Here is a 27,232-nt window from a genome sequence, read left to right as displayed (position 1 = left end):
AACTGGTGGATTTCACCTCCACGCTGCCTATATAGCAGTTTGGGGATTTTCTTCACGAACATAAGGCCCAAATATATTCTTTTCGCAGTACACCCCAAATTAAAATGGCAACCGAGGAAATGCTGGCACTGCACGAGGTGAGCCGAGCCGCTTGTGCCAGCCGTGCCCGCGGGAAGCGCAGCGCCAGTAGCGCGTCAGCCCAGAGCTCCTCCATGCACAGCAGCCAAGCCCGGGGCTGGGGGGAATGGGCCCCCGAGGGTCTCTGACCCTAGACCAGAGCCGCAATCCCCGGGGCACAGCCAGGAACCGAGCGAGAGGCGGCCCCTCGGCTACCCCCCCAAAGTCGAGACCTGCTCGGCCACAGCCCCCGGCCCGGCCGCGCCAGGGCAGGCAGCGGGGCCTCGCCCTCCGCCCGCTGCCACCACCTCCCCTTTCCGCCCGCCCTGTCAGGCACCGCCTCCTCCTCTCCTCCTCCTCCTCTTCTCCTCCTCTCCTCATCTCTTCCTCCTCCTCAGCCGCCTGACAAGGGGACGGGGGTGGCAGCCGCGGCGAGGCAGCAGCGGGGGGTGGCAAGGTAGAGGACAGCCGGCGAAGCTCCGCCGGTCCGGGCTGCTTCTCGTCCTCGTTCTCCTGGCGTGCGGGGCGCTGAGGACCAGCCATGGTGAAGGTGTCGTTCAACTCTGCGTTGGCGCAGAAGGAGGCGGCGAAGAAGGAGGAGGAGAACAGCCAGGTGCTGATCCTGCCGCCGGACGCCAAGGTGAGGGCGGCGGGGGGACCGACCCTCCGGGGCCGGCCCGGCAGTGCCGGGCGCTCCGCTCCGCTCTGCTGCGCTGCGCTCGGCGGGGCTGCCCGGGGAAGGGAGCGCGGCGGGGACGCTGCCGGGCTTTGTACACCCCTTGCCCGCGGCGATGGCCCGCGGGCGGGCCGGGGGAAGGCTGCGCGGCGGTGCGCCCCGCCGCTCCATCGCCTCACGCTTCTAAAATGGCTGACAGGGAGCGAGCTTCTCGGCTCCGCTTCTCCCGGCTCCGGCGATCTCTGTGGTGGTTCCGTTCTTCTCTTTGCTCGGTCGGGGGTATTTGTCGGGGTTTTGTTTTGGAGGTTTTTTTGTTAGCCGCGGGGACCGCGGCTGCCTCAGCGTTCAGGGCCGGCTGCGCGCCCGCTCCCGCAGCCCCGGCTGTGCTGGTTTGTGTGGCGAGGGCGGGTCGTGCCGCCGTTCCCCCCGCCGCGATCCCCCCCGGCCGCCCGGCGGGGCCCGGCCGGCTGCTGGCGAGCTCTCGGAGCCCGGATGCTCCAGGGCAAGGGAGCGCTCGGAGGGTGAAGCTGGGGGTACGGCCGCGCTTGTGCCGCAGCGTGTTCGCAGAGCCTGGTGCTTGTGTGCTTCGGGGAACTTCGCCTCGGAACTTGGGCTGGCTGAAGTGAAGGAACAAAGAGCTGCCTCCCCGCCGCCCCCAAACAGCACCCAAACTCCTGGCGCTGCTGTCGCCTCCCCTCTGCAAACAGCAATGAAGAAAAAAACACCAGCGGCTTTTAAAGTTTTTGAAATGCAAAACTGCCTAGAATATAAAGGTTTTTGGTTGCAATTTCTGTGCTCCCGTAATCAAAACCAATTTTTAATTGGGAGTAATGTAACTTACTCTAAGCTCTTTCAGAAGGGAATGAAAACTTGAAAAATGTCCAGCAGCACATAAACAGTGTCTTGCTGTTTTCATTTGCTTTCACAGTCTCTTGTGCAATCAGGCTCTGAATTACCAGACTGACTCTTCAAAATTATAGTGTTTATCAATTTCCTATAACTTTGTGATGAACTTCTGTGTGAAGTTGTGCCCTGGTGAAGGTTTTGCTGTGATTCCGCTGGGGCCAGGTTCTTCACCTGCAGAACCTGTCATTTCACAGCCGAGGGGAACCAGAAAGGCTCTTCTAGTGACATCTCCCTGATAACAGCAAGTGGTTAAATTTCACGCTTCTACTGAGTATACTGCACTTTCAGATAAAACTCTCACCAGAGTATTTAAGTCTCTAGAACAGTGTGCCACAACAGACGAGACAGTATTGTTACTCAGATTGCCTGCAGTTATGGGAAATCTATTAGGAGCTCCGTGTTCCTCGAGGATTGCTATTCTCTAGGAAGTAGTGGCTTCCCCTAAACTGTAGAATTCCTTCCTGACCCCAGGTTTGGTGGTCAGTTTGACACCAAGCACATAAGCAAGACACAAGCTACATGTTCCAGAAAATGGGTTTTTCTTATTAGCTTGGAGTCCAGATCTGCCCTGGATGATGTTTGTTTCCAGATAGCCTACCAAATTTGGCTTGTTTTTCTGCTGCTATACAAACAAAATACATCTGGCTAATTGTACACTGGGGAACAAATCCTCCTGACCCTGTCCAGATACTGACGGAAGCATGTTATTTGACTGTGATTTCCTTAATGCGGAGCTGTAAATTCTAGCAGCTGAGGATGACATACAAAATCTGCCTTGACTTTGCTTTCCTTATCTAGAAATGAGACTTGTAAACATTTATTAACCAGGTCAAAAGGCAGTCTGATCTCACAGTAGCTACTTAAAAGTTCTTGCACTGCTGTCAGGGGATGAACACACCTGAACCAAACTTGAAACACTCCTAAAATAGCTTGCTAGGAGGGGATGCTCAGTACGGATGAAAATTCCAAAAACAAACGAGTGCTCTTGAGGGATGAGTCTTTGACATTCTTCTTGACACATTTCTATCTTCTGTCTGCAGAACTGCAGACCTGCACCTAACAGTGTGCAAAATTCTCTTGAGTAAGCTTTTTTTGAGCTTTTGTGTTTTAGAGCATCAATAAAAGCAGGTCTGGTACAGTAGCGTTGTCTGTAGTTTTTGCAGAACAGGCTGTGCAATCCATGCAGGATTAATAGCAGTGAAACAAACAGTGCCATGTAGCTCTCGAGGTATTGTGATTCTTCAAGTCTGGGAGCTTATTCTCAGATCTTGGTGGGGGGGGCGGGTGGAAAGGAACTGAGGGCCCTTGTAAAACTTGATACCTTTGAGGTAAGTGCAAGATCCACTCTTTGAACTTTGCCTTCTCTAATACAACTGCATTAGAAACAGATCTTTCCCCACCCCTCCACAACTTGAACTGCCTATGCAGCTCTTTGGAGGAAAGGGGACAAAGTAAACCACATCTGACAAACGCATTATTCATATCACGTAGTTGTTGGAAAACCCTTAGCTTCAAGTGAGGTTTGAAGGCAGTGTGGGAATGTATACTGGAAGAAAGAATTCTGGTAGACTGAAAAAGGTCACATCTCCAAAACAGCATATATGGCACATTTGTTTTCCCTTCTTCTACATTGTTTCAGCAGGAAAATAAATAGATCTGGATCACAGGTGTAAACATGAAAAATATTACAGTACTTTATGAAGATCTCTTTTATGAACAAATTCCTGGGAGGCATTCTGGACTGAAGTAAAGGGAAAGCCCTAAGAAGAGGATCAACAGAATTGCACTATCACAATTTTATTACAAAAAAAAAAATTACTTGAAGATATTTGAGCTAGAGAAATCAGTAAACTAGTTGAGATTAATGAATAAAGCCAAATACTCTGAAATGTCGAGGAAATAAAAATTCATGGAACAAGCTTTTGGGCTAATTCTTTGACAGTCTCGTTCTGCTGCTTTTCCCAGCACAGTGCCTTTAAGACTGCCACTCTGCCATTGCAGGATTACTCTCAAATACATAATCTTCCAAGGACTTAGCAAAGAGCATTTGCAGCTAAAATATGCTGATGATACAGCTTGGAAATACTCTGATCTTGCGAAAATTTGCCCAGTAACCTCTGATGCAGATACTAATCGGAAATTAATCAGGGAAGGTAAGACAGGAAGAGGCAAGAAGAGTAGGGGATGTGTCATGGAAACATCGTCTTAAAAAATAGGTTTTGCAGAAGGCAATGGTCTTATGCTATAAAGTATGTTACTTAAAAAGGAGTCGAAAAATCTAGAGTGCTAATCCTGTCTCTGCATAAATCACTGCTTGGTATTATGGCATGTAGTGAAAGTGTCTCCATAATTACTGTAGGCAGCCATTACAACTCTGTTTCTGTTGTTGTATGCCATAATTCTTGGCCAAAATACAGAATACTGCTAGTGAAGGGTCTTAGGCCACATTTCATTTTCCATTTTGCTCACTGTCTTTACAATAGGGTGTTTTATGACCCAGTTTCCCAACAAACAAACAATGTGTGGTATTTTAACATTTCTCCCTACAATAGATCTTTGGAGAGCCAAAGATGGTTCTGAGCATAGCTGTCTTCAGACATTTTATAAAGGCCATTCAGTAGATTAAACCCTCCCAAAAATCTTTGTGCCCTCAGTGACTCGGGCTGTTGGTGCCTTCTGCCAGGCTCAGTGGCAACCTTTTGAAACTGTCTTTTTCTTTTTGAGGTGCTCAACACGGTGCATCTTTACCACATCCAGCTTTGTGCATGGAAGCTGTGGATTCTCACATAAATATTGTGGCTGACCTTTGGGAGAGAGTTCAGTGTGAAAGTGTAAATGTTAAGAATTTTAAAAGCAGCAGCTTTCTGCATTTATTCCTTATAAGAACATTATTACTGTGACCTTTAAAATTAACCTTCTTTTTTCACTTTAGCTTAATCTTGTCTAAAGCATGCTAAAATAGATATTTTTAACAGAGTGAAGGGATCCACCAAGCAAATACTGTTGAGCAAAAACTAATGAGCACTATTTTACTGTGTAGAAAAACCCTCAGATTTTGTTTAATTTGTATTAAGTATTTCTGAAATAAAGGTGTTAACTTTACAGGTTGGTTTTCCCACTTTATGAAATGTCTCTGGAGCTGGATGGTTTAGGATTGTTTTGTTTGTTTTTCACTTCTTTTTTGCTTTCAGGAGTTTCCATATTCCCTGTACAGGCTTTCTCCAGCCAAGTTTCTGTAGGCCTTACACCAGATGCCATTGGGGAAAGAGCAGTCTTTGCATTTTCCTCTATTTTCTGTGATGCAATTAGGTCATGAAACCAACCTGCTTCTGCTATCTGTCAGAGCATTGTGGAGATTAAGACATGATTATTTAAAAGAGGACTAGAAGTAAAAATCCTAACAAAGTCAATTCTCTCCCCCTTCTCCCAGATGTTGGTAAAATTTTAATGAAAATCCAGCAAACCATACATGAAAATCCTCCCATTTCAGGCACAAAGAGTACCCAGGGCTCATTCTGATATTTTATTTGACTTAATGTGTACCCAAAAATTAGAGTAAATTGAGTTTTACTGGACAAAATTTATGTAATGAGGGACTTCTCCTAAGAAAAGAAGCCTCTTGGCTGGTGTTTTCCCCTGCATCCTTTTACATTAAGAATTTGTGCTACTGGTTAAGTAGTGCAGCTTCCTGAAAATGAAGTAACTGTGGTCTTGAGACTTTTGGCTCCTGAAGATATTCTTTAAAGGCTGCCAGCAATTGAGACAATACTAAAAAACCAAGATCTCTAAAAGTTTGTGGTGCTCCTCTGACAATCTCTTGATATTTTGGAGAGAGTTTAGGGATTTGGAATTACAATGTTCAAATGTGATCTGGAGGAGCTCGTGTCATCCCCCAGCAATGGGCATGAACCTGTGGGACAGAGGAGTTCTGTCAGTGCTCCATATCTGACTTCCTTTTCTGTCTCTCATGACTTCCCAACCTGAATAACAAATACAAAGCTTTGGTTGAGAAATACAAGCATTTCCCAGAAGAATGATATTTAATGTTTCAAACAGGATGTATTCTGCCAGACCTTTGTGATAACTGCTTTGTCAGTTGTTTGTATCATTCACGTTTTTGGCTGACTGAGCAAGAGCTGATGGCTGTACCATACAGCTCGTGTGAATTCAGTGTAGGGATGACTGGAGAGACACTGTGTATACTTTCTGCAGTTCTAAATAGTTTCTCTTTAGTTTCCCAGACTTTCACTTGGCTGAGACCCCTTGCCCTAAAAATGTATTTGGAGAACCTTTTTTCCCCTTAATATCATCATATGGAAAAGTCTGTAATTAAATGATGTTTTATTTAGTGCAGTATCTAGAAAAACTATCTTTCCTGCACTGTAATGTATCTTTACAGTAAATGCCAGAAGTACTTCTCTTATGTTCACTCATGTCTTCCTGTGCTGCAATACTCTTTTTGATAAGCTTCAAGAAACTAGTTTAGATATTAACATTGCATATTATTATGGAGAATACCACTGAAACAGAGGCTGTTGAAATAGGTTCTGTTCACTGGGAAAGATCAGGTTAAATTGGTTAATTTCTGAAGATGTGGATCAAAATGAAATGCTGGACTTTCCTGTGGAAATAATTTGAAAGAAAGTTTTCTTGGAATCAGCAGTATTTGAGAAATGGTTTCAGCTCATGCCATTATAATGAATATTTAATCCAACATGTGAACATCTATTTCAAGGAAAGTTGAATTTCAAAATATAATGTGTATATGTTTTTCTTCTGTTAAGTATTTTAATGAAATGTTTGCAGTTGCAAATGTAACCTAACAGTTGTGTTTTTATAGACTATTTTCTATTTCAAAATCTTTTTTCTTTGTTATTTGTGTAGGTTTTTTCCCTTTTTCTTATCAGCATTTTACTAAGTGTTGATGCTAATAGTCGTTGAGGGGGTATGTAAGAATGGTAAGCATACTTACCTTCGGTAATGTTTTCAGTTAACTGTTCTGCCGTTGTGATTTTGGAATATTTGTCCGCTTTATATGTATTTTCTATCCAGTAGCCGGTAGATACAGGCATCAGATAGCTCTTCATAAAAAAAAATAGTCCTCTCTGTGACTCTCAGGAAATACCTTCAAAAGTAAATAACGCCTTTTTAAGTCCTAGTAATTTTAAATGTTCTTTATTCTGTACTTCCAAAAACATTATGACATTTAAAAAGCATTTTAAAATGTAACTACAGCTGGGATAAGTAATTACGTGTTTTGTTACTTATTACACAGATTCTTTTTTTTTTTTTCTATTTTTTCTCTCCATTCTCCCCTTATGCTATGATTGACAAAGGTTAGCATTATCTGCTTTTAGTCTCCTGATCTGTATGAATAATACAACATTCATTTTTTTACTATTTATGTACTGCTTTTTATCCTCAGTGGAAATTACTTTGAATCTACAGATGAAAAGCATGCTAATTTATAAAATTCAGATATCTGTCCTAATTTTACAGATGTGGTAAACCAAAGGAATGAGATAATTAATAAGATTGAGCTCTGCAATGAAGTCAGAAATGGTTTTGTGGCAGACATCATGTGGCCTAGGTAGGGATTGGGCCACAATGGACATACAGAAAAGCACTATGTCCTTCCTGAGTGATCCATGTGTCATCTACAAGCAAGGGTCCTCTGTGCAACAGCTGTACAAAATTCATCATGACAAAATGCCAAAGTCATATTTGCCCAACTGTTATTAAAGAGATCCTGGCAAAAAAAAAATTGGTATCTTGTTTATCCTTTCCATGTAGTGTCAGGGTGTGTGTTTGTGTACACAAATATTTTTCTAAATTTTTCTAAAGTTTATGTATTATTAAGTATGCAATAGTTATAATTTCACATATGTATGTTCATAAAAATAAAACCCACAGGCATTTTAAGAGTAGAGTTCCTTGAATGCAAGTCCTTGGTTAATTTGTGGTTGTCTTTGTCCTAGGGTTCAGCAAACTCTTGCTTTGATGGCAGCTTTCTGCTCTTTTGTGGGTAGGATGAGATGGTGGAATGACTGCAGAAAAAAGAGTACGCTGGGAAGATCGTAACTGGGAGGGGTCAGTGATCTCTGGGGTGGATCTCACATAGTTGCTGAATCACTAAGGCCTGTTTATTTATTTATTTTAAAACATCAAGCCTACACAGAAATCGAAAACCCTTCGATTTACACATTTGAAAATGCAGCAGCCTTTCGGACTCTCCGAGGCTGCTGCACAGTGCAGTGAGCTGTCTTACCTAAGGTTTGCAATTTTGGGGAGATCTTGGTGAGGTGTTTGAACACTGGCCAGGTCTGTGATCTGGTGCTAGGCACTGGAGTGTTTGCTCCACTTCAGACTTTGAATAGTCAAATTGCACTGAAGCCCTTTAGTTTGGTACAACAGTTTTGCCTGGAAAAGGGCGTAATTAAACATCAGCCTTCCGAGGTCAGCTCTCCTATGCTGATACTCAAAACTGCTTCTCATCAATTGCTATTCTGTATTTGCATGTAGAATGGTTTCCACTCAGAGAACTGTGTTTGTTGTACAGGTACAATGCATTCTAATTCACTAATACATGCATTAGCAGAGTGTGTTAAAAGACAGGGCTGCCATTCACAAGAGCCTCCCCAGGCTACAAAATCTCATGAGTTTCAGAAACAACATGTGCCAGCTCCTGTACCTGGAGCAGACTCATCCCAGCCTTCAGGATACACAGGGCACCACCTCGCTGGGAAGCTGCTCTACTCAAAAAAGACCCGGGGCTTCTGTTGACAGTCAGCTGGACGCTAGTCACTGGCATCACTGAAGGCTGAGAGCTCTTTGATCCAAAAAATGACAGCAACAAACTGGTGTGAGTCCGGCAGGGGCCACCACAATAGTCAGAAGCTGGAGGTTATGCCACATGAGGAGTGACCAAGGGAGCGGGGCTTGTTCAACCCAGAGATGAAACTGCTGCAGGGGGAATTTCGCAGCAGCCTCCCAGTGCCTGGGAAGGTGACTGAAAAGACAGTGGTCATAAATTTAAAAAGGAGAGCTTCTAACTGATAGAAGCAAAATATTTTTCAGTCTTGAGGAGAACTGAATGCTCCTGAGGAAATTACCCAGAGAAGCTTTGAAGTGTCAGTCTTAGCGGTTTTCAAACCTTGACTGGTCAAGAGCCCTGAGCAACCTAGATAGGCTTCAGACTCTACCCTCCTTTGAAGCAGGACTACAGACCTCAAAAGTGGGTTTTGTGCTGCTGGATTCCACTTTTGAGAGAAACTGAGACACAGTCTTTGTAACTTGCTTGAGCTGACATACCGTCTGTGGCTGAGCTGGGAATAGAGTTATTAAATTCCGAGGCTCAGTGGTGCATATGTGCATGCTAATGAGATCTCTTGGGTGAAAGAGCCAACGCCACTTGGGAAAATAGCCTTGAGAGAAATCTAGGTTAAATTCACGTAGCATTCCATCTTTCTGATGTCTGGGAATCGGGCAGTCATAGGAAAAAAGAAATTTCAGAATTAAGAAGTGAGCAGGGTAAGGGAGATACAGGGATTGGAACAATCAAGGTCAAAGAGATAATTTAGTATTGATCCATTTTAAGTGGAATAGGAACCTTCTGAGTTGCTGTTTTCAAACACTGATCTAATTCAGGATAAAGATGAAAGAAATACTTCATTAAAATTATAGGTAGATTTAGTGTAGTTTTTGCAAGTATGGTAGAATGTAAGTCAGTTGTAAGTCAAAAAATGCATGTGGGTAAAGGGTTTATTTTGGCAAAGTTTAAAAATGAAGCGTTTTTCAAAACTGGACATTTTATAAAATTCCATGTTTGGTATGCTGTAACTATAAAGGGTGTGGTGATGTTGTTTTCAGAAAGCAGAATGCATTCTGAAGAATGTCCCATATGACTTCTTAGGTTTGATGGGTTTTGTTTAAAAAATTAATCCCTCTTGCCAGATATATGTGCAAGCTTTCCACCTGTGGGTTTTGGTCTATGACTTGTGAACTTGCACCAGAACACTTCTCTTTTCTTTAAATGTGTGAGAGAAGGTAAGTTTGGAATGCAAAGCAAATTTCCATCATTCTCGTTTATGAAAATGTATAGATAAAATCAGCAACATTAATATATTTTCTAAATAAACCTGATTTCCACCCTGAGCATCCAGATATTTAGAGGCAAGACATTTTCCAAATGTTGTAGGTTTGTTGAAGTTTTCATGGTGGGGAGTGGTGAGAAGGCAGAAGAACCATAAATCTCTGAAGCAAGGGAAGTAAAGAATGTGTGGTGCTGTATTACTTGTCTAGCACAGACTCGGCACTCCTGGAAGTTTGATTTTTTTTTCTTCCTTTAATGAAGCAAGTGGTTGGAGTTATTTGTTAATCCTCACCCTGTATAGTATTAGTGTTACTTAAAAACTGTAGATATGTATCACAGAATGGCTGGCATTGGAGGCCACCTGGGCCAACTCCCCTGCTCTAGCAGGACCACCTGCAGCTGGTTGCTTGGGACCACCTCCAGTCAGCTTCTGAGTATCTCCAAGGATGCAAGACTGCACAACCTCCCTGGGCATGCTGTGCCAGTGTTTGGGGTCTTGCAGTAAAAGAAGTGTTTTCCATGTTCAGTAGGAGTACAAGATATATTAAGGTCATGTGGTGCTAATATCTGTACAGAAAAAGACACAGGAGAACAGTCCTTGCCCGGAGTGTTTGCAGTGAAAACACAGACCGTGAGGCACAGGAGTGCTGTGCAGGTTGATGTGGCAGGCCAAAGTCCACAGCAGTTCTGTGGCTGCAGCCCAGCTCCTCTTCACCAGAGCATGGTGATGACTGGTTTATCTTGGGGCAACGGTGGAGGGAGGAAATGGAGATAAGATGTGCCCAGTTACTCTGCATGTGTCAGATACCGGAGAACTCTGCTTTGGGTGGGGAAAGATACAGGGGGCATAGACATAGGATAAGTGGCCAGAGAAGGAAGTTGGTAGATTTTGAAACTGGACAGAGAAGAGGAACAATCTGGGGAACATAGTTTGAAAAACACAGTGAAATACAGTGTGAGGTTAGTTGTACACTTGCTGTAGACAGCCTGGGATGAGGATATAGCCAAAAGTGCAGGTGAATCACCTGATAAAAGTCTTTGCCTGGTTTAAAAATACAACTTTCAGGCCATTTAAGTACCCTGTCACTTTCTAGTCCATGTAAGACCAAAGCTAACAATGACTCATCTTAGTGCTACTCCAAAATTTAACAAAAACAGCAATTTGAATAGTTAACAGGCTTTTTCCTTCTTTACCAATCCTCTTTAATTGTTGACTGCCATCAGGTTTTGCAGTCTCTTATCTCAGAAATGAAGGCAGTGTTTAGGTAAATCAGGATTACTCATGTTGGTTGGGAGTGCTGGATTACTCTTCAGGATATGCTTCTTTTGTTGTCCTTCTATCACATAGTTGTAGATGAACTGCTGATTCCTGTCCTTAACATTCACTTGGCAGTTGTAATTTTCCTTTACTTCCTGAAGAAAATTTGAACTCTTCATGTTTGAACATGTTTCTGTGTTTTATTTCCTGCTCCCCTACTCTAGCCTGTTTTCCAATTTTTGTTCTCTCTTCACCTCTGTCTCTCCTGATAAATACAGCTGCAGCTACCTTCCTACCCACCAGCATTCATTCCCCTTTTAAGATGATCTTGAGCTGGCTGCTAATACTGATGTTTTTATTCTGTTATAGTTACAATGTTTGAACAATGAAATGAGTCATTTGACAGACACCTTATGTTTTAATAAAACTCCCCCATTATTTCGCCAAAGATAGCATTCAACCAATTAAAACAACCTTGGACTTTGAACTTGTACAGCTTCTGGAATTTAGTTTATTCTTATTTCTGGATTTCCTAGTGCTGTCTAAAAGATTTTGTATTTACAATACTATTTCAAAGACCATACACAGATACAAGAAATAGAAGAGATTAATAGTACCAACTGCCTAATAGGTAATTCTAATTGATTAACCTCCTTGGTTATTCAGGCTACATGACTACAGCAAACAACAGCAAAACTAAGGTTGTGTTTTCATGTTGTTCTTTAGGCAGAGAGCCTTTGGTCAGATGGACAAGTTCCTCTCCATCGTGACAGAAGAGCTGGCAGTGCTGGCGCTGAAGAGTTGCAATGTTCAGATACCAACTGCGTATAAACAGCCATAGCTTGTTTTCCAGACAAGCGAGAAATCTCTGAAGCATCTATTGTATATAGAGTGTTTTTTTCCAAAAGATGATTTTACTGAAAATTTAAATTTAATTTTATTAGTAAGCATAAAATGGCTGTTTTAGAGGCAGATCAGTATGATCGCCTCCCAGATTCGCAGCATCTGCCAAGTGAGGAGTCTTGCAAAAGCCTGCCTTAATTTCCCATCTGCAACAAGTAATAAATAGAATACCAGGCTTGGAGCAGTCTTCAGGCAGGAATACCATTGAAGGAATGCAGAGCTCTTTCTAAATTAAGTTCATTTTAAATCGACTTTCTTTTGTGAGGATTTTCTACAGATGTCAAATTTACAAGTCAGAGCAGGCGAGCCTGACCAACGGAATTCAGTTTATACAGCCATTGGTCAGTATTTTATTTAAGGACTTTTTAGCCTCTCTCATTAAAAAACACTTCTAGGGAGTCATCATTAACTTTCCTTCGTCCTGTTCCACTAATTAAAGCAGCAGTTGGTCAATATTTGCCTTCAGGAGATTCAGTTTCCGGTGTTCTGTCCATCCATGTAGCTAAGTGGCACACAGAGGACCTTGGAGGAAAACTGTTGTCAACAGCTTCCAGCCTGTTCTACCCACATTAACTGTAAGCTTTTATATGTGTGTTTGTGTATATATATTAGATGTTATTCTTACATGCATAATTATGGACGTTTCATTATGGACGTGTATTATGCTGTAGACATTTTTAGTAATGTTTGTAATACTCAGTAATGCTCTGCATCAGCTTTCTCTGTGGATCCAAGACTTCATTCCAAAAGACATTTCCCCCTCCCAAAAATTATTTTTATTGCTATCATATCTATTTTTAAATTTGGGACATTATCTTTTGCATAACTGTCCAGCAGTCATACAAGATTCTGGACATCTCACAGCATGTTGTCTATCATATCTGGTTTAGATAGATGTGTCCTTACTTTCTGCAAAGGAACAAGGTCTGATACTTTTCACTCATTTTAATACGAACTAGACATATGCCTTGTAAGATTACAGACTGCTTTACTTATTATAATGTTAAAGCAATTATATTCCACTATGTACAAAAAGCCACAAGGGGAAAATCTAAGTAATTATCAAGTCTAATTATACACATTTGTGGCTCAGTATTGGAGCTTCTTAGAATACATTTGTGATATTACCCCAAACATGAAATTGGCCATTCTAAAATTCAGTGTTTATTAAAAACAACAACAAAAAAAGGAGAGAATTAAAACTGAACTGAAAAGAGCAAGAGAATATATAGCCACTAGCCATTAATAACTGCTAGTGTTAGCAAGTTTATGGGGTTATTAACTTTTTTTTTTTAATTTACTGCAGAACAGTTAATGCTAATTGTCATTGTGAAGATCTTGTGAAGATCTCTCTGTAGTTGAGAAGTGTTCTGGTAGATAGTTCTTGGTATCATGTGCCCATCTCAGGAGTGGTTTCAGTAAGAAGGCAGAGAGCAGCTTTACATTCATTGCTGTGGTCACCAGTGAAGGGACCTTTTCTGAAAACTGCAGTCATCTTGTCACTTCTTTTTGAGAAGACTCTAGATTTGAATCTTGCTAGTCTCAAATAATAGAGAATTTAATACTTGTTTTCTATCTGAAGGAAAATTGTTACTGCAGAGCTTGGAACTATTCAGGTTGGGAAATTCTGAACCATTTAATTTCAACACTGTAGGATTTAGTGTACAAGTGGCAGAGAGATGTTTCTGTTTCTTGTCTTATCCATGGGAAATAGGCTAATCAAATGTTGTTTTCCAATTATAACAATAAGCTCATCAAGGGAAACAAGCCAGTTTTGGGCCTGCATCCAGTTCCTCCTAAGGCATTTTGCATCAGAGATGAATTTTGTGGCATCATCTTAAGGCTGAGGATTCACACGGGAGTTGAAGGTACATGGGACAGGGATGAAGCAGAAGAGAGGAAAGAAAGGATAATAATGATTATTTATTACTGCTCACAGAGGTAGAGAGGTGTATTTTTAGAGGTCAGTCTTCACATCAAGTACATGATGCTTTCTTTTGTGAGGTACCTTTGGCAGTGGAAAGCTGGCCTAGAGAAAAATTAGTCATTGAGGCTGCAGTCTCATGTTGTGCTCCGGCTTCAGAAGTCAGCGCTGCTGCCGGGGAACAAAGTGCAGTTGTAACCATGTGGGGAGAAGCGCTAATTCAGCACTGTCCCTCTTAGTGGGGATCTGCTTTCACTTAATGGGTTTGTTTTTTTTCAGAACATGAGTCACCTGGAAGGAGGGTGAGCATCCATTGCACTTTCTTCTCTTGCAGTGCAGAGGGTCAGATTTATATAGCAAGGGACAAATTATTCTTTTGGGTCAATACAGCCCAAACTAAGCTGTCATGGCAACAATACAAAAGCTTAGAGAGCTTAGCCATAGATCAGCTACATATATAATTTGGCTTTGGTACATTATTTATATTTTAATTTAAGCTGGTTTTAAAATGCATGATAATATACTTAGTTTTCAGGCTGGGAAGTCAATTCTTTGTTCTCTTTCAACAGCATAAAACCTTATCAGTGTTGTCAGTTTCAGGTTCTGCCTGTGCTAAGGTACTGTGCTTTCATTCATTCTCCTAAGCAGGAGCCTAAACTGGGCTTGAACTCTTGCTCTAAATTTGGTGGGCTGTTTTTGGTAGGCTGGGGACAAATCTATGGTAGGCAACTACAAATACAAAACAGCTTGACATGCCACCACAAGGAACACCTTGAGAAATAATAATGACAGCCTTTTCCAGGTGGTAAAGGATAAAAGAGTTATATTAATCCTGTTGTTTACATCTCTCAGCTCATATATCAAAGCAAAATTATTTAAGGTGGAATACTAATAAACTTGTCCTTCAGGTTCCTCCTAGCATCGTAAAAGTGTAAAAGTTTTTTTTTTTCTGATTTTTTTTGTGGCTTGTGGAAAACTGATCTGATGTTAACCCCCATTTTCAGATAGGTGTTCATACTCTGCATGCCTTCCTCACCATTTCCCAGATGCATGTTTTCTTAGTCTTTCTGGACTTACAAAATAATGAAAAAAAAAATAGGAGAGTCAGGTATTCCACTAATGGACATTTCTGGTTGAATTGAGAAAGGTGTGGGGGTTGAAAGCAGCACTGGGAAAGAATAAAGATACTCTTTATATTCTTCACTAGGTAATATTTTGATATTGTATCCCAAAGGCAGTTTTCTATCCCTTTTTCTGGCATTAACTTGGAACGGTTTAAGTGACAACTGTTCTAAAAAGTTTCAATCAGGTGTCCTGTATGCTTTGAAATATCTGGGGAAATAGTTACCTAATGATACAGGGCAACATAAAAATAAAAATCCTTGGTTTACCTAGTTTAGATTTATAATTGAGATGATTTATAGAAGAATCCACAGTGACTCTCAGCCTGACCCGAGTGTTAATTAGATTAGCATGGGTATTATGTCCTATTCTCAGTCTTTGCAAAGGGCCAGGTTAAAAATCAGGCAGCTAGTAATCCTGTAATTTTTTACATTGAATTCCTTAAACAATTGGTATTCTGAAAGTGTTAAAAAGTTGTTTCTTGTCTTTACATTATATCTTTTCAGTCCACAGCAAATGTTATTTTGTTCATTTCGCTTTGCCTTGTAATGTATCCCAGAAATGCTGGTTTGAAGGGGCTTCTGGAAGTCATCTGCTGCAGCCTCCCTTTAGAAACAGGATGGTTGCCAAAGCAAGATTAGCCATGGCTTTCTCTGGTTGAGTCTTGAAAACTTCCAAAGATGGAGATTTTGCAATCTGATTTACTGTGGTATTTAGCAAGGTAAAGCAAAATAAAATGTGTGAAATATCTTCAGTTTGACTCTAAATATTTCTGAATCAGATTTTGGGAGCTGTTGCTTGCAAAGAAGCTGCATTGCCACTTCTGTGTGAAAGGTAATTGCAGCATACTGTAAAGATGGGTTTCACATCACTTAATTTTAGCTGCATATGAATTAGGTACCTACTTTGTTAACCAAGGAATTTCCCTCTATAATCCGTGAAAAGAAGTAAGTCCCTCCAAAATGCTATTTATCCTTCTCTAGGATGGCTGAGTCATTCCCAGGAAATGCCACTTTCTCCCACCATTTACAGGGAGGGTCCCTTTTCCATTTGGTGTCAGACTTGCTTTAGCCAGATAAAGGGAATTCCTTAACTGGGCCAAGGCAGCTGGGTCCAATACCCACACCTTTGTTTTAGTGGGGTATCATCTTAATTAGCAAGTGCAACAAAAAGACCCAACACACCAGACAGAACAGTGACTAACAACTATAGCTGTCAAAGCCTTCTCCAGCGCTTCTGTTCTGCTCTTCCTCAATTTTCTGGTTTGTTGTTTTTTGTTCATTCAGTCATAATGATTTTGCCCTGGTCGTCATTCTATGTTATTGTTTTGTGGTTGCAAAGGGGTAATGAATTTCTTTGTATTTATTTGAATTCAGATGTTTTCCCAGGATTATCCTGGCTTGGAACAGGGTAGCACAAAGTAGGATTTTTTTAATTATTATTTTTTTTTCCTTTTTTCTTTGTATTTGAGTTATGCAAACATTTGGGAGAGGAAAGAGCATTGTAATGTGCTGATAGAGGAAAGATTTTGCAAGCAGCAGTTTATTGCCTAGGATGCCTGTGGGGATTGCCTGGTTATGCAAACTAGTGCCCTAAAGGGGAAACATCCTGTCATTCCTTCAGTATTACATGAACAGCAGATAGAGGCATGACAAATGCTGTCTTAGAGCAGAAAGCTTCCTTAACAACAACTTACAAAGCATCTTTATATTTTTTTCATTCCCACCCTCGCTATTCTGCCAGCCAAGTTGTGATAAATGCTGTTTTGTTCTGATGGAACAACCTAGGAAAGGATGCATTTTGCTTCTCTTACTGCCTTTGATCTTTTGTTTGTTCTTCAGGTTCACTTATATTGCATATATTAAGGTAAAAAGGAATCTGACCTTTCTGAGTTCCTCGATCTGCTGTTGTTGCATGGAGGTTGCCTGAGAATGCATATTTTTCTGTCTTCAGCCTGGGAAATGGCTCACTGTATTATAATGTATCTCAGGAGATTTTGTTATATTTTTCTCTTAAGTCTGGTGATCTAGTCAGTGATGATGACATTAAAAGTACGAGTTTTACTGACCCTCAACTTAAATAGACTTGTTTTAAATTTTACCAAATAAGGTAAGTTTCTAAACACTTGTGCTGAAGTGTGTACAGCCTTTTCTGGCAGATGTAATGTTTGTATTTGCTGGGCCTGAAGTATCTGCTGTCTTAACCTGCCTTGGGAACAGTGTGTTGAACGTCCCTCTCTGATGCCTTGCAGGACCCTGAGGATCCTGTGCCTGTTGGACAGAGAAGGGCCTGGTGCTGGTGCATGTGCTTTGGATTGGCCTTTATGCTGGCTGGTGTGTTCCTGGGTGGTGCCTATCTGTACAAATATTTTGCATTCCAGGTAAGTCACATATTCATTAGAGGAGGGCTGTTTTTCTCTGTGGGAAGAGGAGCAACAGACTGTTCTTTTGTGTTACATTTGGAAGAGGAGGAACGGACTAAACCAAAGAAAGTAAACTATTTTTTCTTTCCAAAACTTCATGTTTTCTAAAGGCCAAAGTTTTCCCTTCTCTGAATTTACCTATCAGCAGAGGAGGGCAGAAGTGAAGCTGGCAAATAAAAGAGAGAAACACTTTTGAAAACCTCACTTTGCAGAGGAAAGATTGTATCTAAATAGGACTTGGGTTTAGGAACCCCAGTGGTGTCCCAGATTTTTATCTGCTCTCTTTTCTCTTTTGCAGTGCCAAGTACTGGAGGTGGATTAACCCGTTGAAAGCCTCCTTGTTTGATCCCAGGTTCCCTAACACATGAGGCACTGCCAATGTACAGGAAAGGGACTGCTTGTGAAAGCAACATGGAGACTCTCCCCTTCCCTAGCCTCCACATGGATAAGAAATATGGGCCCTTCAGGGAACTTGGGAAAAGCACAGTCAGTGTGGTTTAAACATGCTCCATCAAGTCTAATCCACACTGACAAGATTAGACCTCTAACAAAATGTATTCTCAGTCTTTTAACAAATGGCACTGCTGCAAAAGGAGCTATGTGAAGGCAGCAGTGCCAGGGAAATAGAGCATTTACCTGAAACATGGGAGATCTGAGTTACATATTGTCTCCCTTGGGGGGAGTTGTCACTGGGCAGTGCTGGATGTGCTGGGCTGTTGCCCAAGTGGTGTGAGCACACCCTCCCTGCTTCAGAAACTGCTGGGGTTGCAAGATCACAGAGCTAGAAAGGGAGAGGGTAAGCAAAACACGAATCTCTCTAGCCTACTGGTTACTGCACCTAATTATAAGGTAAAAATTCATGTTAGTGTCCCTGATAGTGGGACTGTTGCTTTTCCCCCATTTTAGTGGCTGCTAATGTGGAAAGCCAAGTGATTAAACTTGAGAAATTCTAGCTGAACTTGCAGTTTGTACTCTATTTGGCTATCACATTAACCAAATTTACAGAGGAGCAGTAGTGCTGCAAACGATGATGCTTAAACAGCACAGTTTATCCCGATGGGTGGATTAAGGAGCTGAGGAGCTGAAGGCCGGTTGCATTTCTAATGCGCATTTCACCTGTGCTTAGCACTTCGTGCTCCACCTTTCACCTGCCAGTGAGATGAAACTGAAAGTGCCACTTAATTCAAACCCGTGCTTCTTGTTTACGAGTCAGATCTGCCTTAAAGGAAACATTCAGGAATTGAGCTAACATTGCACTGAAGACACGTTTTCAGTGTAAAACTAACTGGAGTGTAAATTTGGTACATGACTTCCTGTGACTTAGAACTGTATTTTACACTTCACTTAGGTAGCCTGCCATATGCACTGTGACAAAGGGACGCAAAGTAGTTATTTCAATTTCTCTTTTTGCCTTTTTGTCTCTTAAAACTGTTTAAAAATTATTTTAGAATCTGACTTTCCAGACTCTTGAAGTCTTGTAAATCTAAGCAACTTCACAGAATAGTTGAGTTTGGAAGGAAAGTCTTGTCTTGATGTCATCTAGTCCAGCCCTCTGCTGCAAGCAGGACCAAATTTGGAGTTAGACTTGCTTTTTAAATATTATTTGGATGGCCAGTTTTAATGTTTTTAATTGTAATTTTAACTACAGTTAGATCACAATTGATAATAATATAATAATAATTAGTATAGATGTGGGAACTTCATTATCTTTCTAAAAATACATAGAAGACTGGATTTTAAGAACCTGCTTATGGGATCCTATTTTCCTTGAATTCAAGGGAAGAACTCCCTCTGGGTTGAGTGTAATTGAGGTTTTAGCCATGGTCCTTTTGTAGGTAGCAACTGGCTCCTGCTTTGGTGTACAAATCAAATTAAAGACAAAAAAATTTAATTTAGTCTGACAAGTTTTTCTTCTCTTCGGTGCTCTGGGAATATTACTTTTAAACTTCTGCATTACTGATCTGTTTGTTGCTGGGTTGTTTACTGTTTTTAGCAGGGTGGTGTGTATTTCTGTGGAATAAAGTACATTGAAGATGGCTTAAGTTTACCTGAGCCTGGGGCAGAGGCTCAGAGTGCTCGCTACCACACAATTGAGCAAAATATTCAGATCCTGGAGGAGGAAGATGTTGAGTTTATCAGTGTGCCAGTCCCTGAATTTGCTGATAGCGATCCTGCTGATATCGTCCATGACTTCCACCGGGTAAGAAATTTGTCTGAAGAAGTTGAAAACATTTAAAACTTGAAAAATGTTCCCCCTCAGTCATCCTGATAAATATACGCCTTATTTATTATGGTGGGGGAAAGCAGAGGGGTGGAGGAGGCAGCAGAAATGTTTTGATCAGCAGGAGGCTGCAAGCAGTTATTAACTGGGCATAAAGTACAGCATGATACAGTCATCATCAGTACTGTGTAAACCACCATTGGCAAATACAGTTCTGTTTTTAGAAAGGGAAACATCTTGGATCTATTTGCTTCCCATACTGTGAGAAACTAAACAGAATATTGTTCTTGCTCTGCTGAGCCCACTGGGCCAGAATTTGACCAACTGCTGCGGTGCCAAGGGAAATTTGGCGAGGGCTGAGGTAGCTTTGACATCAGTTTGGAGGGGCTGTTTGCATCCGATGTCACTGGGTGTGTTCAAGCACTCCCAGAGGTGCTCTCCTAGCATGGCTCAAACCCCCAAAGCAGCAGCAAAAGGGGAAGGACCATGGAACACAGCTCATTTTCCAGATGCCACAGGAAGCCAAAGTTTAATTTCTTTGTGCACCACAGGCTACTGCAATTCCTAGAGGTGCTGAACTAGGGTTTCAAAGCTGTCTTCCTTTTTTTTGAGAAATAACCTTGATTGACAGGGATCATGGTAATAAATTTCTGTTAAGGCAGTTGACAGGCCTACTGCTTTCAGAGCTAAGAGCAGCTGTAAAACAATTAAAAGCCTTCCTTTTCTGTATCAGCATGGTTGGAGCTCTCTTATGGCAGTGAAATGTTGTACAGCTGGTTTTCAGGAAGCTGAATCTTTGTGAACATTTGAAGACTTCGCTGAACAGCTTTTTTTAAGCTAAGCTGAAAAAGAATAGTGTCCTATTTTTTTATGCAAAACTTCAGAGTTTAAAGTGCTATCTATCAAATATTCATAGCCAGATTTGGAGGAAAACATTGCTTGCACAAGCTATGTAATTTAAATAATATTTCAGAATATATTTAGAGAGCTTCTGTTAAGAGTTAGAATAAAGACTCTAAAGAGGAAAACTAGAAAAGGAAAAAAGAAAGCATCATCCAAGAAGCAAGTAAGAACAATGTAATATTGGAAATTTACTTTTTGATTTAATAAGTTAAAGGCTTTGCTCTAAAGGTCAGTGCAAGGGTCATTTGCCATAGATACAGCACTTGCTCCATGTAATGAGATTAGCTGCACTGATGACTGCTGTCCTGGCATTATTTTGACTGCTGGGCTCCTGGTGCTCAGTATTTTATATATGTACACGGCCTCAGAGCTTTCGGCAGCTAGTGATAATGTCTTCTTTAGTAAGAACAGGTGCAGTAAACCACAGCTCAGTGAACAGAGCTGCAGGATTCATCAGGGTAATTCCCTGAGCTTTTTATCAAATGATGGCAAATACTGCAGTTCAGGTACTGTATAGAGATCATAACTCAACTGTGAATAATCATTAACCTTGCAAGTCAGTAGTATTTTTGAACCTAAAACTACTTTTGTTTCATTATCTGTAGCAATATTTTTTCCTTCTGTGTTTTGTTCTTAGAGCAGCATTTCCTCTTTAGACTATAACAAAATATAAAAGCATGAAGATTAGAGCCAGGTTTTTGCCCTGTTGTTTCACAATGAAGGCACTAGCCATAAATGGACACTGTACTTGTTTCCATAACAGCTCAGGTACACCTTTGTAGTTTCCTTGCTTAGTGCGTTTGAGCTACTGCCTTGCCCAAATCCCTGTTGAAAATATAAACTATCAAGGCTGCCCTTTGTTTGTATATTTACTTGCCCTAAGACTGGAGTTTGTTGGACAGACTTTACAGTGAGCAAAAGAATAATTTGAAAAACAGCACAAGGCAATAGCAGTTCAGCAACGTCTGTTTGTCAGTTTTCTGATCTTGTTATTTTGATTGAAATAAATGTTTTCTCAACAGAGACTCACTGCCTATCTTGACCTTAGCCTGGATAAGTGCTATGTGATTCCTCTGAACACTTCAGTTGTTATGCCACCAAAAAATTTCCTGGAGCTGCTCATCAATATCAAGGTATGATTAAATCACAAGTAATTTATTCTTAAGACAGGAACAAGTAGAAGTTCTTCTTTTTTTTCCCCTTCTGCAGAACTCTGACATTCACACAAGGCACATGATCACTAGAGGTCTTTGTAAAGAGAAGAAAAGTCTATAACCTATTTAGACAATGATCTGCAATCATGAAGGAATCATTAATTCAGAGGAAGGCAAAAAAATATAATTTTTTTCAGTGCTGTAAATTTGGCAGACAAAGCCATGTAAATGTGATGTAGCTGGACTCTTTGATAGTAATCTGTGTGGTTTTTAATTTGTAATCCATTGTGACTAAAGTTTCATGTGTGCACTGGACTAAGACTGGTTAGCTGAGAGGCATGAGGTAGATAAGACTGGGAAATCCTTTTAACAGGGGCATTGTTTAAAATGTTTATCCCTGGGGTTGTCCACTTCGATCCAGTGGCTTGAGGGTGATGCACATGAGATGTGTTGGATCTACTGTGCACTTTACATAATGTATGCTTTCAGTTGCAGATTTAAATAGAATTTACCTTGGGTTCTGGCCTCCTGGTTTCTTCACAGAACAGCAAAACAGTCCAGTGGGGAAGAGAACTGATGAAATGTGTCTAAGATTTGGGGAGAATGTTTTAATATTTTAGTGGGCTTTTGTAATCTTAGAACAGTTACATCATTTTTGGGTTTCCATCTTTCAAAAAAGGCTTTGGAATTAGGACTCCAGGCACCATTTTAGCCATTTCTGAGTGGTTAGTATATATAAATAAATTTCATGTGAAAAGCTACCACAAGTAAGTCCTATGCTGTGTTTTGCTTCCTATTTTGAGACTGGCTATTTAACCACACTTTCATTTCCTGTACATAAGGATGATGTGGTGCTGTCTGTAAAACTCAGTGACCCCATTTTTTCTGACTTTGTCTGTACTGTTTTTTTTTCGTTTTTAGATCACACAAATTTCACTATTAAAATCTGTTAATTTCCTAGTCTGTCATTAGTACTGAATCAGATATGCTTGGTTTACAAGTAAGAGGATAACTAGGCATCATGCATTTAACTGAAAATCCGTGCAAAAGCAAACAGTTTTGATCATTGTCCCCAGCAGTGGGTGCCCTAATTTTATGAGACATCTGTTTAATTCTCATTGTATTGACAAAAAGCTGTGGGCATTTGATGTCACAGAAAATCAGGCTAAACATTTGTAACTGGAATTTGGAAAACTATGCTGCAGATACACTAAGTGAGTAAATACTGTGCTACAGCCACATTGGTAGCACCAGCAAAAAAATGTATGAAATTGATGTGCTAGTTTCATTAAAATAAGCTCTAAATACAGAGGGCATTTTATGAAGATGGAGGAGCTCTGGGCTGTTCTGGTGTTTAAGAAACACCTTAATTTTAGCCTAAAGATCCACATTTCTATATATTGATACAGTTTGCTTTCAGGCAGACATGAAAGGCCTCCTTTGTTTCTTTGGGAAACAAAACTGAAACCCAGATGTATTTGCTCATCCACCTCGTTCCTGCTGCTGAGCCAGCTGGCTAATTTTAACTGTACACAGTGCACAGGATGTCTCAAAATTGATTATATTTGTGGCTGTGCTGGATCCCAGCACTGGATAATTGCTCCTGCAGCAAATGGGCAGAGGAGATTCCTGTGCTGAGTTTCCTGTCCCACCCAGGGAGGACTGGGAAGGCTGGGTTTGGGGGTGGGCTGGGAGGTCCAGTGGTTTGGAGGGCATGAGCCCAGGAGGATCCTTGCAGGCTGCCCCCCAAGTCCTCAGCACTGCTGCCCACCCTGCCAGTGCCCTGCACTGCTGCTGTGCGCTGGCACTCCCTCAGGGCTCCCTCCTGAGATTCGAGAGACCAGGAGTTAAGATCCAGTAATTTACAGAGGTTTTATCACAAAATAGTGAGTGGGATAATTTGAGAGAGTGATGTTTGCTAAGCTGTTACTTAAAGGAAAAAAAGTTGCTGTTTTCGTCATAGTATATATTGAAGAAAATACTTACAGTTTATTAATTCATGCAAAATTTAAACTGAATTCTATACAGTTCTTTCTTTCTTTACTGGGAAGAATAGCATTTAATCAGTTTCTGAACACATCACTGAAGCTGAAAAGATGATCTTGTTTCACAGCAGAAATTTCAAGTTGTTTATTGTCACTAAAAAATATAGAGATCTTTCACAATAGAAGGTGAATTTGTTTTCACAATAAGTGATCATTTTATTTTTAAAAGAAGGGAACGCCTTCTATACTGCTATAAATTAGAACCATTTAACAGGATTTCTTAGTATTTTTAAAAATGGATAATTATTTAATAGTGGTGGCATTAGGAAACTGACCGGCAGCTAAGTCTGTGCATCTTCAGCCGTGTACAGTGAGGTGTGCACAGAGCCAGATTCCTCCATCATTTCATCTGTGGCAGAATAGTACTGGGGGGACTAGAGAGGGTTTGAAAGACCCACTTTGGCTTTGTAGTGCCTTTCCACATAAACAATTGTGGAAGTCATATTAATAATATGCAGGAATAGATGGTCTCATCTTGGCTTTGGTTTGAGAGCAGTGACCCACACTGTGAATAAGTTCAAAGTTTCCCAACCCCATGGACTGCAGCTGGCCTGCTTCATCAGCAGGAGTATCTCCATGTATCTCGGGTTTCTGCCAACTCCTGCTTGGGAGTTGTTGCCACTGAGGTCTGGTGGGCTGTTATTAATTAAGTGAAAACTTTGGATCGTAAGTGCACAACTGCCCCTGACAGTAGGTACCGCTAGAAAGAAAAAACCTGCTGAGGGCTGATGTTACTGTAGCAGGAGGGCAGTGGGGGTGTTAGCATCCCTGGAAATTCTGTGACCTTTTTGAATGTAATTGTTAGATGTTTCTGTACTGTAGTGAACTTTGCACATTTAGAATGAAAGTCTGTGGATAAGACATGTTTTGAAATAATTCAAAGATATGTTGAAGAAAAACATTGCAAAGTGTTTCTTGTGTACCCAGATCATGAAGAGATGGCTTTTGACTGAGCTGTTATGTTTTTGTTCAACAGGCTGGGACATACTTGCCTCAGTCCTATTTGATTCATGAGCAGATGATTGTTACTGATCGCATTGAAAATGTGGATCAGCTGGGATTCTTTATTTACCGTCTCTGCCGTGGCAAGGAAACCTATAAACTACAGCGCAAAGAAGCCATGAAAGGTAAACACTCCCCCCACAGTCTTGTGCATTGGCAAAAGCTTCAGTGATGCCTGAGTGTGTTCAAAGAAAAGCCTCTAATTAAAGCAGGGGTTGCTTGCTGCACTAACCAGCTCTCTGGGCCTCAGTGTGTTTGATAATTCTCCTGTTGTAGCCGTGGAAATAGGTCATGTCACGGTGCAGAAATGCTCAAGGCCCCAGCAACCTAGGAGTGCCAAAATGTCTGTGTGTGTGTGTGTGTGTGTGCATGGTGTGTTTTCTGGAGCTCAGGCATTCATTGATGCTTTTCTTTAATCTTGAACCCTAAACAACCCACCCCAAACCAAAGAAAAGTCTTTAAAGTAGGAGAAGCTTTAGCCTTGTCGTCCAAATACAGAATTGCATGTTCTTTTTGTCATTAAAGCCATCTATACATTGTTACATGTTTTCCTATTTGTGTCAGTGAATGTAAGAGCTTGTCTTCACAGGAAGATTGTAGTGCTTGGTACTTTTTTATGGAAAAATGGATGAAAAGCATTATTTGGAAGAGTCTTGAAAAACTATTAAATACTGCCTTAAAATTTGCATTCAGATGTTACTCGGATTTGCTTTTTGTTGATGTATTGTTGTTGTGTAATCTGCATGTGGTGTGCAAGTGCACGCCAAAGCAGTTTAATTGCTTCTGTCATATTGTGAGACCTGACTGCTTGGGAAAACAAAGAGAAGAAGTTTATAACAGCAATTTAGATTGATGTTTGAAAATTAAAAAGTTTTAATAGCAAAATCCAATGAAAAATTCAGTATGTTTATCTTGTAGTAATAAATGGTGAGCACAGGTTGGCAGTGAGCATGTTTGCCTACAATTTGCTTGAATTCTGTCTTTCTCTGATTCCAAGATAATATTTAAATACTACAAATCTGCTCCTTTTTTTGTGTATAGCAGTTTATTCTGTTTCTGTTTCCTCTCTCACATCACCACAAGCATTTTTACAGATATACAGAGAGGGAGATGGGAACTGATGTTAAAAACTCATATCAGTGGGGTGTTTTGGCAGGTTGGTTTTTACAAAACCAGTACTGGGATTTGGTTCACCACACTTTCAGGATCATTCCCTGCTAATTGATTTTCTCCATCTGAATGTGTGCCTGTGTGTGTTTTGCTGAAGGAGAGGGTTGGAGGGGAGTAGTTCTGATTTCTGGTGACATTTTACCATAGCAAACACAAAACTTCTGTCTGTGATGTACCTCAGCCCTTCTTCTCTTGACACTCTGTTGTTCTTTGCCAATACAACAGGAATTCAGAAGCGTGAAGCTGTCAACTGCCGAAAGATTCGACACTTTGAGAACAAGTTTGCTATGGAAACACTCATCTGTGAACAGTAATGAGGAATAATACTGTTACAGGAGACTTAAAAAGTACAGTATGACCCCACCCTTTGTATTGTGTGCAGTGATTATTTTTTAAAATCTTATTTTATGTAAGTAGTGGACAGGGCTTTCTTGCTGAACACCTTGCATACTTCTCATCTCATGATACATGTAAAATCAATACATTTTAGTTCTCTCCTTATTTTCAGGTGTGGTGTTCTTATATTTGAATAGCAATTGTATAAAGACTTAGTTGCTAGTGCATTTCATGTGAATCTTGAATACTAGGAAGAAGAAGAAGTCTTTGAAATATCCAACAGTTTTTAAATAAGTAAAATTGAAAAAAATTATTAATGTACAAATGGACTGCAAGAGCTACTTCTAACTGTAATATTACCTGCTATATAGTTTGTTACAGCTATAGAGAAACCTGTATTTGACTCTCCTAACCAAGTGCAATTTGTTTTGTTTTTAAAATATTGTCATATTTACCTTTTTGAGATTGATTTCTGACTTGATGTTTTAAAATGGCAAGTGTTTGCTGTAACAATCTTTTAGAGAATTAAGAAGTAACTTATGTTACTAACTTGTATATAATCCATGTATGTGCAATGGAAAATAAACCTTATAAACCTGTTTGTCTAAAAGTCTTGTGTTTTCTTCTGCTACTATTGGATTAATTAAAAATAATCCAGAGGGGCCTACAGTTAAAACTGATGCATTTCACTTGAAGTGCTGTTTCTAAAGATAGAATAGGTAGCTGAGAAATGAAATATGAAGAGAAGCATGCTTTTCTGTCCCTTTTCAATTAAAGGCAATACTGGATGGGTATTTCCACAGTACATATGATCCAAGTAGAGACCCAAAGCTGATCTTACATGTTAATGCCTGAAATACCTGTCCTGAATATTTATCAAATGATAGGCATCATCCAACATGTGCCAGGAGTCATGCTGACCCAGCTGAGAGCCAGGAGTGTTCACTACCTGCAGGACTTTACCATTCCCTTTGTTCCCCA

General features: G+C 40.7%; 1 protein-coding gene and 1 long non-coding RNA gene across 3 annotated transcripts in view; one reads left to right on the top strand and one right to left on the bottom strand.

Annotated features, from left to right (window-relative positions):
* Nucleotides 1-459: 459 nt before the first annotated feature.
* On the top strand, nt 460-26,850 carry ITM2B (integral membrane protein 2B). 2 transcript variants are annotated; one of them, XM_033051617.2, is made up of 6 exons: nt 460-757; nt 17,250-17,378; nt 19,417-19,620; nt 21,567-21,677; nt 24,720-24,870; nt 26,141-26,850. In XM_033051617.2, the coding sequence occupies exons 1-6, from the start codon at nt 659-661 to the stop codon at nt 26,227-26,229; spliced, it is 783 nt and encodes a 260-aa protein (XP_032907508.1). In that variant the 5' UTR covers nt 460-658; the 3' UTR covers nt 26,230-26,850. The 2 variants fall into 2 exon arrangements, with proteins under 2 accessions (XP_032907508.1, XP_032907507.1); XM_033051616.2 differs by having other exon boundaries at nt 461-757; nt 19,414-19,620.
* Nucleotides 1,350-27,232, bottom strand: part of LOC116992216 — a 33,031-nt gene continuing 7,148 nt past the window's right edge. Inside the window, exons 3-4 of the long non-coding RNA XR_004417018.1 lie at nt 6,672-6,824; nt 1,350-4,503 (exon numbers count right to left, since the gene is read on the bottom strand). This is a non-coding gene — a long non-coding RNA (uncharacterized LOC116992216). The remainder of the gene's footprint in view (nt 4,504-6,671; nt 6,825-27,232) is intronic.

Source organism: Catharus ustulatus, chromosome 2, assembly GCF_009819885.2.
Source record: "Catharus ustulatus isolate bCatUst1 chromosome 2, bCatUst1.pri.v2, whole genome shotgun sequence".
NCBI lineage: Eukaryota > Metazoa > Chordata > Aves > Passeriformes > Turdidae > Catharus > Catharus ustulatus.
This window is presented reverse-complemented; position numbering and strand designations above follow the sequence as displayed.